Source organism: Engraulis encrasicolus, chromosome 5, assembly GCF_034702125.1.
Source record: "Engraulis encrasicolus isolate BLACKSEA-1 chromosome 5, IST_EnEncr_1.0, whole genome shotgun sequence".
In the NCBI taxonomy this organism is placed as follows: Eukaryota; Metazoa; Chordata; class Actinopteri; order Clupeiformes; family Engraulidae; genus Engraulis; species Engraulis encrasicolus.
The window spans coordinates 33,641,648-33,653,689 of NC_085861.1; the positions used below are offsets into that span (position 1 = coordinate 33,641,648).

At 41.9% G+C, this 12,042-nt stretch overlaps 1 protein-coding gene across 2 annotated transcripts; it reads left to right on the plus strand.

The window, feature by feature from the left end:
• The first annotated feature begins 2,394 nt into the window (after window positions 1-2,394).
• On the plus strand, window positions 2,395-8,053 carry LOC134448484 (carcinoembryonic antigen-related cell adhesion molecule 5-like). Of its 2 annotated transcripts, none has more exons than XM_063198150.1 (6): window positions 2,395-2,635; window positions 3,179-3,223; window positions 4,583-4,831; window positions 6,027-6,290; window positions 7,019-7,282; window positions 7,881-8,053. In XM_063198150.1, exons 1-6 carry the CDS (start codon window positions 2,584-2,586, stop codon window positions 7,994-7,996), a joined length of 990 nt encoding a protein of 329 aa, XP_063054220.1. In that variant the 5' UTR covers window positions 2,395-2,583; the 3' UTR covers window positions 7,997-8,053. The 2 variants fall into 2 exon arrangements, with proteins under 2 accessions (XP_063054220.1, XP_063054221.1); XM_063198151.1 differs by having other exon boundaries at window positions 7,902-8,053.
• Window positions 8,054-12,042: the final 3,989 nt, after the last annotated feature.

The window sequence follows — 12,042 nt, forward strand, 5'->3', positions numbered from 1 at the left end:
TAGACGAACGATTTTCTTCACGAAAAGAGTTGATTGACGCTTGAATGGCACTGACTGATTTAGCTAGCGCTTCCATGGATTTGGTGTTAGCATCCACGTCGGAGGTCGCGTTTCTCGACGCCCTAGCTTCTTTAGGCTCTTTCGGAGTCTTGTGTGACATCGTAATATTGTTCTTCGTTCACTTAATCAACACAATTTCACTATTATATCGTTCATAGACTCGTAGTGTATTATATTTTAAAATATTTCGCAGGAGCTTCGGCGACGGACGTCTACTCTCTCTCCATGCTCCGCCCCCTCCCCCCCTTTAACTTTTCTCATGATAATCTTATGACACAACAAATATGGTACAGTGAATTTCAAATGAAATTGTGTTTTTCTTCTTGTTTCAACTGAAATTGGGTTTTTCTTCTAGACAAGCAAGGAGAAAAACACAATTTCATTTTAGCACATTGTGGACCTAAAAAAGAGAAATTCACTGTTCCACCATGTGTCCACCATTCATGTCGGTCAAAGAAACACATCCCCTAACAAACTAGAGTGTCACCACCTGGGCTGTCTATGGCAACCTGCCCATTCCGACTGGGGTGAAAGACTCTCATCTCAATATTGTTTTTCATTCAAGTTCACCACACTGAAACATAAGTATGGTGGTACCAAACCTGCTGTGTGTATCCGTTGCAATGTCTGTAAGTCTTCGCCATCTAGGACAGCTGGGTAATAGCCTTAATGTACAGTGGTTTATGTAGTCATCATAATATCAAATAACCAACAGCAACAATGATGCTATTGCTGTTGCTGCAACATTTTACTTAACAGAGATATGATAGGGTTGTGTGTGTGTGTGTGTGCGTGTGCGTGTGCGTGTGCGTGTGCGTGCGTGCGTGCGTGTGTGTGTGTCACGTGCTCAGTAGTAGTAGTAGAAGTCTAAGAATCTAAATAATGATCTGAAAACAGCACAGTGATCATGAATATCACTATGACATCACATACAAATCTGTAGGAATCAGAAAATTATTTGCACACAAGAGCTGGATGGCATTCAGGAAAAACTGTATTGAAAAATCCAAAAATGATAATAAATAATAAAAGCCAAATGATAACTATAGTGAACTATGAAATGGGAACTATTTCGGGACTCTAGCCCTTCCAAATTGGGAACACTGATAATGGGCTGAAGTTCTGACACATTTGCATTTTCAGCTACATAATAATACGGTAACACTTTAATTTAGTGATACATCTGTTGGCACTTACACATACAATGTGGCTGTATGAGTAACTTGTAAGGCATGTACAAAGCAAAATCAAACATTTGTTAGGCATGTATTCGCAAATGTCTTGTTCATGCACAATAAGGGATTTATTACCAATTTAAACTTAGTAAGGACCTCATAGGCCTTAGCTTTTGCTTAGTACATGTCTTACAAGTTACTATTAACATTGTTTGTATAAGTGCTAATAGATGTAACACTAAAATAAAGTGTTACCAATAATACAGTACACTCAGTTACAGTAAAATAATACATACATAATGTACATGATGATACAGTTTCCTCCTGAATTGCATCCAGCTATATGCGACTTCTTTTCTCCTTTCTGCATTACTTTTTTGGAATTACACACCAAGTGAAACTCTCCAAAAAGACTGAGGCACGGACGTCTTCTCCACCTATATTTTACGGAAAAATAACCATATCCGTAAAGGCTGCTGCTGCTGCTGCTACTACTTAAAACTATAAGACCACGTACAATCAAAAGCCCTCAGTGAGAGAGACTTGGAATGGCAGCTACTATGTGCAAATAGTACATTTACATGATGTGTCACACTTTTCTTCACAGTGTGTCATCACAGTACCCATGTTTATCCAAAGCCATGGACAGAAAAATCTGATTTTATAATATAAGCTTATACGTAGGTATAGGTAGGTATAGGTAGTTGTGGTCTCAGAGCAGGGGCAGCCATGGCCTAATGGTTAGGGAGTTGTCTTGTTAGTTCAAATCTTACATCACTTCGAAATGTGGGTGGTCTCTTTTCCCCTCATCCATGGCTGAAATTGTGCTCTTGTGCAACACACCTTACCACACATTTTCCCTTAAACCAAAACCCTGTATCAAAATAGTCGTGAGTCACTATGGATAAAGTGCCAAGTGTAATAACAATCATGTCGGCTGAGTGTAATGTAATAATCTTACTCAAGTGGGTCATCAAAGAGTCAAACAAGGGGCAAGACAAGCCCTGCTTGACTTGACTCAAACAAAACAGGAAGAAAGCCTCAGAGGAAGGGACACGATTGCCCAACAATGTCCCCAATGACAGAAAGTGATGTGTGCCCAAGCAGGACGTGGTGAAACATAGGCATGTCTGCGTTTCATACATACCAAACAATCCCACATTGCAATGACACTGATTTTCTTATCTGTGTATATATAAAAATAAGACTTGTGAGTCTTGGCACGTCACGTACAGACCAAACGTCCCCTGCAGCTGACCAGGCTTGGTCAATAGGAGTAGACATTAGGGGTCCCTGATCTGACTGATTTTCTTGGAGTGACTACCAGGCACTAGTAGGCTATTCAAGAATGGCAAACCATGTGAAGCTGTTCTACACTATCCTCCTTTTCACAATAACAGGTAATTTATCATTTGATTTTTCTCTTTTATTAATTATGATATGATACCATGCAGCAGCGTTCATAGATGCACACACACAGTACACTCTCACACACACAAAGTTGTGCTATCAAACATGTACAACTTATAGGATGTATAGTAACATATAGGCTACATAATTGGGCTTCCATGACATGTTTATGTTAACCTTTTTGATGTAACATATGTAGAAAACCTATACCTGTACAAAAAATACTCAGAAACATTTCTTTTGTTTTTATTGTTGAAGATGAAGGTGTGTGTGTGTGTGTGTGTGTGTGTGTGTGTGTGTGTGTGTGTGTGTGTGTGTGTGTGTGTGTGTGTGTGTGTGTGCGTGCGTGCGTGCGTGCGTGCGTGCGTGCCTGCCTGCCTGCCTGCCTGCCTGCCTGCCTGCAAGCATTTGAGTCCACCATGTAGTTTGGATATTGTCCTACTCTCAAATATATCTTGATTCATTGATATACTCTGATATTCTGAAGTTATATTGTAAACGTTTCTAAAATCTCTTTCCTCTTCAACAAACAGGATCAGCCTCCTCCCAGCCCATGTCTGCTGCCTCCTCGGACACATGTAAGACAGTGGAGTGTTTACCTTCTAAAACATTTATCTCTGTTGATTTTCTTTTACTTTTTATTGGTTTTATTTTCCCCATATCTACCTACGTAATTTCTAGTATTACACTGTTGCTGCTTATTGTTGTGGTACCATTTGTAACTCATAGAATAGAATGAAATACTGTATTTAATGTACACAGAGGCGTATCTTGTCACCAGGCTAGGCAGGCAGTCGCTTTGGCCCCCCAAACCCCTAAATGGTGAATAACAGCTCACATTTTACTACAGTCATGGCAATTTAGTTTCAAATGTTCATTTTTTTATTTTCGCGGGGCCCACTGACATTAGAATCGCCTCTGACTGTACAGTACAATGTACTTTAGAATCTAAACTTAGGCTACTGCTGTGTAACCACAAAGGATGCAACTGTCCTTTGCCCAGGACCGTGCGTTCACTGTTTGTTTTACTGCCCTCACCACCGTCCGATTATCTGCGATCATAAAATAATACAAGGCATAAAACCAGGTTAATGTTCTGACAGAGAATGGAGAGCAAATGTTGCCTTGCTTGCTGATATGACAGTATTCCAAATAAGGGATTGAAATGGGCATCCTATTACCTTTGTTGAAGCCATTGATTTTTTCATATATTCAAATGGGGGTGTTTTTATGGTATGGTGAAATGGAAAAGTGGAAAGTGTACGTGCACATCTTTAAAAGATTATCATAGGAGCTGAATTAGCTCACCGTCTAAATGAAAAGGATAGACTTTGATTACTCACCATTTTAACTGCCAAAAGGCATGTTAGTGTTACAGACCTTTCAATCCCAAGGCCAAATCCCAACCAATACGCCATAGCACAAAGGTGGGCAAACTCAGGCCCGGGGGCCTGTTGAGCCATTTCATCTGGCCCGCAGAGTCTTTACAAGAAAGACAAATTTGAAATACAATTTGATATGGTCCCTCAACATTCTTAAAATGGCTACCCACAACAGTGGTCTTGCGAACCTAAAATTAGCCAAGTAAGTAGGCTACTGTACATCTAAACACATTTCATTGCAATGCACAGGAATGGTATAGCTAGCAAGTTATGCCAGCATACACAATTCTCTCTTATTGACTCAGGCAAATTGCCTGTCACATCTGGGACTTTGGTCAATATTCTAAACGCAATGAGGCCCTTGGCCCAAAATACTTGCCCACCCCTGCCAAAGCATAACATGCTGTAGAAGCCAAAAGAAACCACTTCATAGTTCTACATTTCATACATGAGCTGTCTGTGTACTGTACCTCTCTCTCTGTCTGTCTGTCACAGTTCATGTCATTTTGACCAGTAGTGTGACCATGTGCCGTTGTCTGTGCTCCCCACTAATAGCGGGCCCCCACTTCACCTCCATCGAGGGCCCCAGGGTGATCATGGCCGGGGTCAGGACAGACTTCACCTGCTCAGCCGACTGCAAACCAGACTGCACCTACACCTGGCAGGTGTCCGGGAGGGAGGTGGAGGGCGAGGCCGTGACCCTGACCGTGGACGGTCACCGCGACAGCATAGAGCTGGAGTGCACCGCCACCAACCCCGTCAGCAAAGACACCCAGAGCACCAGCAAGACTGTGGAAATCAACAGTGAGTACAGTATAGTACTGTGCAAGAGTAAAAGAGCAGTATTGTCATCGGTGCTTTCAAACTAAAACAAAAAATGAAGAGTTTATTTGCAAAACAGTGTAGTCTATGTCCATTTTGTAGAATTATGGGAAATTGACATTTTGTATTGGGTATTCCATTGCATTGCATTGTAAAATCTCAAAATATTTGAATGGCAAGAATTTACACATAGGTGATAGGGCCTCTGAGGAGTCATTTTCAATAATAAAATGCAGTAAAGTAAAAAATGGTGGATACAGCGTTTTCCAAATAAACTCTTCAAATACAGCACTGTCTTCTTTATGTCTTTACTGGATACAGGACAGTGAAGAAGTGACAGGAAATAAGTTGGATAGAAAGGTGGGGTAGAGTTGGGGAATGACCCTGGCCAAATTCGAACCTGGGTCCCCATGGGCAGTGTGCACGTTCCACAGACACTGCACTAGTGTGCAGTCCACAACACCTCAACAACATTGTAGTCTGAGGGACGATGAGAATGCGCTGCGCTGCAAAAATCAAGGCATGTTTTTGCATTATGAGACTAGGTTGGCGCAAGAATAGCAAAAGCTGAAGCGACCACGTGCATGAGGCGAAGAAGGAAGTATCTAGCAGTTCCTTGCCAGGAAATGGCAGTTGACAATCTCACAGTTCCTATCAGAGTTTATCAATGTCTACGTGAGAGCATACGGTAACAACAGCCAGAGGGGGAAGTTGGCTCATCAAACTCATCGGGCAAAGTCAATAACGCAATAGCTGACAAGGTCATTGCTCAGGCCTGCCCGAACATGGCACTGTCTCAGATGCACTAACGTTTTGACCAAAGTACAGTAGGTTTTTCTGCCAAAGATGTCTATGACTGTTAATTCAAAATGGTGGTGTATTCATGTACGAAAAGGGTAGGGGCCTACATTCATAAGTCATAACGAATACTTACAAACTGATGATGGTGGCTTCATGAAAAAGATAACATTGGTGAATGTGCGACATACATTTTGAAAATAAACTATTCTACCTTTAACAGTCTGCAATATTGTTCCCTACCCCTATATATTGTACTAAACTTACTTGTTAAACTCTATTGTTAATTTTTCGTAGTTCAATCACCATGGCTATGAAAACCGTGATGCAAACATAATAGATTTTGCACATAATGCATTTCTAATCATGTACTCTACAGACCCTGTAATGGTGGTACCGAGCACCAGCTCCATCCCTGTTGAGGGCAAGCCTTTTTCAATGATCTGCAATGGCTCGGGTCCTGGCATCACCACAACGTGGCTAAAAGGCCACGAACCTTTCCCCGCTGATCCCAGAATGCAGTTCTCCGAAAACAACCGCACACTAACCTTCAGCTCTCTGCTGCCCTCTGATGTCGGCTTCTACACCTGCGTGGTGACCAACAGCACCATGAAAGTGGCCAGCCGAGGGTACCTGCTGGATTGTGAGTTTCATTGACTTGATTACGGTACCTGTCTGTCTTGATGATGCTAAAGGTTGAGTTGATTGCGGTGGTGTGAATTTGAGAAGATATGGTTAGATATGAAGATGGAAGATAAGAGAGCTTGTTGTTGTCACCCTTGGGTTGTGGACAAAGGGTATGTACTGAGTAACTATGTGTAAAAGACTTGCATGCCACATGCATCTCAGGGCTGGATTGGGGGGGGGGGAATATTGCCCGGGCACTTTTGGCTTACAGCCCCGGCCCCAACCCCCCATAATTAGCGGCACAGAACTGACTTCCCGGTGGGCCCTGCACCCTTGTGAGCCCCTATTTTCAGAAATGTTCAAAAAAAAAATCTGAAAATAGGGGCCCACAATGGTGCAGGGCCCTCTGGGAAATGCCAGCTATGCCAGATGGCCAGTCCAGCCCTGATCTCTATGTTGTATCTTTTGAACAAGCATTAACCATATTCTTCATCAAATAGCTCCCTTGTCTACCTACTGTATTGGTGTGACTGCCATTTGGTAGACTACCCATTTATTCAGTGTCTGACCTTCAGTGGGACCTGTCTCGTCTGTGTTCGTCTGTGTGTCTGTGTCCACCTGTAGTGCTTTGGGTCGCCTGGGGATGGTGCCCAACACACAACATCATGTGCATCTACTGTAGCATCGGACAGGGGGTCAAGTTACTAACTATGATTGCTCTTATTTCGTTTGTCTTCCTCCTAGTCGGAACAATCTCTGTGGATATTCAAGGGCCGCACACAGTGATGGCAGGGGTTGAGCAGAACTTCACCTGTGTCCCTGACTGTTCTATGGACTGTTCCACCCTCTGGACGTTCCAGCAGTTCCCTCAGGGGAACTTTAAGGCCAGAGGAACCACCATCACGTGGACTCCAGCCAGGCCCGGGCTGGTGCAGAACTTCACCTGCGTAGCAGAGAACAAACTGGCCCAACGAATGATCCAAGTCACCTTGAGAGTAGTGGTGACTGGTGCGTAAACACTAAAAAAAAGAATCTGTTTTTTTTTTAAAGAAAACATTCGTACATTGTAAATGTATCCAGCATGTATTGTACCTAGAGTATTTGATGACAATAAAACATGTCCCCTGTTATGAATTTGCCTTTACCAGATGGGCAATGAACAAGTTGTTCCTTATTACCAAAGGCCTAGTGTAATGCCATGTAGCACTATGATAGTACATTCTTTTCAACGATAGTACAATGCTTTCCACTGTTGGAGCAGCGTGCATTATGGGGTTACACCGTGCCATCCACAGTGAATGGTTTACTGTGGAACGTGAACTTACAGTGTGTGCTGCCATCTACAGGCACTGAAGGATTCTGCCTCAAACATAATGGAGAAGAATGGATAATTATTTGACAGCTTGCATGCATATGAGCTGTGAAGCAATAACATGTCAACCTTTCTCAGAGTTACATTAATATAAATAGTTTATGCCCACTCTTTATAAAATGAAGTTGCCTTGACCTACATTATCCAAGAAAACATGTTAGAATCGATCTCTTAATGACAAATATCACAGTGTTCGCATGGCTAAACTGTCTTGTTTTCTTTCTTTCTCCATAGAGCCTCCACCTCCCCCCACAGTTCCACCTACTCCCAGTGGCTCTGTGATAGAGAGACCCTCCATCTTCCTGCTCTTCTTGGTCAGCCTGCAGCTGCTGTTTGCCCTCTCTGCCTAAAGGGGGCGTATCTACACCACAAGGAAGTGGAAGTCGGCAGGTTGTTTCTCAAACTCAGAGGGGACCCACTAGTTCGACGCCCTCTCGGTACTTCACATGGTAATCAAACATTTCAAACAAGCAATTTAAGGTTAGGTTTAGGGTTAAGTTAGGGTTAGGTTTAAGGTAAGGGTTAGGGTTGGGTTTAGGGTTAAGGTTAGGGTTTAGGGTTAGGGTTAGGTTTAGGGTCATATGACGTAAGCGGCAAGTACCGAAAGGGCGTCGAATTAGTGAGTCCCAACTCAGAGAGGGGTAGGCCTATTGCAGGAAGCACTGAGTCAGTTATTGTTACAGGTAGGTAGGCCTACGTGGGCATGTTACGTCAGAGCAAGTGGTAAATTGACTACTACAGACAGTAGACATAGTTTTTGTCAAAAGAGTAAGACAGTTCCACAATAAGGAGTTTTGCCAGATATTCTAAGAGTATATATATACAATATTATCCAGTCACTCTGATTTTACCACTTTCTCTGAGATAGGCTTCCTTAAACGGGTTAGGCACTAAACCACAGAGTTGAAATAACCAGACCCCAAGCAAGCAGTCGAACAATCACTGTAGCAAGAACACCCTAATGTGTCTTCTCGACAGATAGCCTACCTTTAGAACAGATAATAATAGTAGGCCTACATTGTTGTGAATGCTAACACTTACAGAAATGGGTAAATGTATTCAAGGTTAACGTTCATTAAAAATGAATACTGAGCAGTTTGTGGGGAAACTGTGTTACAAATCTCAATTTAAATAGCTTATTCTTATTCTTACATCGGTATAGATGAGTAAATACATGAATGTCACACACCCAATCGTTAACATTTAGCCTAACTTATATTTCTAAGAATGAATGCCATATTTTGTAAAATGTTGATTTCTGATCATTAATGGGCATTTGACATGTTTGTACTCTCAACCGTTTGCACTTGTTATTCTGTATATCTCCTGTGCACTTTGTATTTGGCGTTGGCTATGATTATGTCCTCTTTTGAAAGTCGCTTTGGTTATAAAGTGTTTGCCAAATGCAATGTAACTGTAAATTCATTGATTTTTATATGTTTCAATAAAAAACGTACAACACACCCTGTCCTTCTCAATATAAGGGCGAACAACAGCTTGTCAGGGAAAACATTTGCTTTGCAGATCAAAACATACTCATGACTGTTTTTCCATCTTCTGTTTTTCTTCTGGAATCAAAGTTGAGTTTGTTAGTCTGGCAAGACCAAACACCCGGTCAAGCTCCACTGTTTTCCTTAATTGGCAGCCCAAACCCAAGCTGACCTTTTCAGCTGTACAGCACAGTAGCATGAAGAGGGAAGAGGACCACCTGAATGACGTATTTAATCTACCAACGTTATTTGTTGGAGTTTTCATTGAAAAAGTCAGGTTTCAGGTCAGGTCTCAATGATGTAAAAAAAAAAAAAAACACCCAAGTAGGTTAAATTGAGTAGAGTAGAGTAGAGTATTATCCCCAGGGGGAAATTCAGGTATCCGGTAGCTTACATAAATACACAAATACACAAATGTCCACATGGACATTTCAAGACACAAATAAAATAACACAGGAAAGTCAGGGGAGGAGAAAATAAAATAAAATAGTAGAGATACTAAATGTAAAAAAGGTAAGAGTGCAGCAAGTCAAAAATAAAGACGCCACAGTAAAGCTGAAAGTGTTAATGTAAAAGACATTTGAAACTTCATCCAATGGGAGGCGTCCAGTGTGCAACTTGTTATACTCATATTTTAACCTACCCTTTATTACAGGCACACTGAATTAATGGATAAATGAATGAAAGCTTTATTGCTCAGAAGGAAATTTGTCGTTGAGGAGCCTTTACATTAGCCATTAGCCTACACAGAATAAAGCAACACTTAGACACGCAGACTAGGCTACTGTCTACACAAAGACAAACAAGTCTACAAGACATAGGCCTACAGTATAAAAATACAGTATGTGTGCATACCTTAGAATAGAGTCAACTGTCTGATATTAACTTATGTTGCAGTTCAATGCTTCCATGCAAAAAATATCTACTTCCATGCAAAAAAAGTCTACTTTTTGCTGTTTTTTATTGTTTGTTGTTGTTTTTTATTCATTTGGCAATCTGTAGTCTACTTAAATCCTTGGGCACTGGTGGTCTCAATAAAATAAAAACACACATTTGACTCATGTTTTGGTATGAGAGTTAGCCACCGTGTGAAGGTCATGATGATTGCAGAGTGCCAACAGCTCCAGTGTGTTGAGATAAGACCACAAACTTGCTGATAACACAAAGTAACGCTAATGATGACGCTAATGATGAAGTTGTAATTAGGGCCCGAGCACCGAAGGGGCATAGGAATCTGTTGTTTTTTAACTGTTTCTAATTAGGGCCCGAGCACACATACAGATTTTTTTCCTGGATCAGTGTGGCTTTAGATTGTACTCTTTGAGATGTCCTCCCAAACTCCAGATATGACCAGACTATTAGTGGATTGAAGGGGCTCTATTGGAGTAAAAGTTTAACTGTTCACTGTCCCGAGTCAGCCGATGCTTATTTGATTCAGTAGTTAGTGAACGATGACTCTCGCGACCAGAGGCATCTCTAGGTTCAGCTGGGGCCCCAAGCGAGATGTCAAAGGAGTGAACATTTGAAATAAATGTGTGAACTGTTATCCACCATCCAGGGGCTTGGGGGCCCCAAGCGGCTGCCTGCCTAGCCTGGTGACAAGATGCGCCTCTGCTCGCGACCACTTTCACGGTCCGTCTGCTGTGAACCCCAAATGTAACTTTTTGGCAGAGCGGTCCGCTACCTACAAGTGTCGTGGGAAACATTTCAGTCACTTCTCATACGAAAAAATTGCTTTACATAATGTATTCAGATTTGTATCAACTGCTGGCATTCTGTGATGAAAAACATTCCCACAGCAAACTTATTTAAACAGCATTTTTTCACGACGGTTTATATAATAAATATTTGCTTTGAATGAGGCACATTTCTTTTTTTGTCTTTTTCGACTTTATTTGATAGGACAGTGTAAGAGGTGGACAAGAAGCTAATTGGGAGAGAGACGGGGAGGGGTCGGCAAAGGACCCGGGCTAGGAATCGAACCTGAGTCAGCTACATGGCAGGCGAGTACCTTACCGTTTGGCCAAGGCAGGGCTGAATGAGGCACATATTAACCTTTGATGAGTATTTTGTAAGGGGGGGCGGGGGGTATTTTTACTGAAATACTACTTATCTACTTAGGCTACTACCGTTCTTGGCCATGAACAAGACATTTGTAGATACCCGGCTAATAATTGGTTGATTAGCACATGTCTAATAGTCACAGTAGTATTGCAGTTGAACATGTATTAGTTGTTAACATAAAGTTTTACCGAAACTTCAGAAGGGGAATAGTCAATTCCTCTGATGGTTTGTGGATGGAAGGGAAAATGACCTCGCAAAAGAAAGCCGTGCTGTTTTCAGATTATAACTATGCTTATGTAAAAATAGGCTGCAACTGATTGTTGGGTGGTGGGTTGTAAAGATGTTAGTCCTTTGTAGGATGTGGGGTTGTTGAGCTGAGTGTTTGTCAAGTACAACAATTTTGGAACCATTACAACCATTTTGGAACGTCTTGCAGGCATCAAGGAAATATTGGGGTTCTGTTTCAACTGTCGGATGGTGTGTTTCTCTGCTGTTGTAATGCTGGGTGATATGGGTCTATATGGTTCAAATTAGAGTGATTTGTGGTCCTTCTTACTTAGATCTTTGATGGCTCCAGCCACCTGAAAACTGGTGGAGGGGTAGTGGATGGAAGAGGTGAGAACTCATCTTGGTTATGGTGAGGTCATTTGAAGGGGCAGCGATAATTGTAAAAGTCCCTTTAACAAGGAAAGTGATGCGTTTTCTACAAATAGTAGGACGTAGTAGAATAGGCAGTCCGTGTTTCATGCGTATGGAACATTCCCACATTGCCCTGCACTGATTTGTTATCTGTGTACAAATAAGAGTGGAAGTCCTGTTATACCAGGTGCACAGACCAGCGG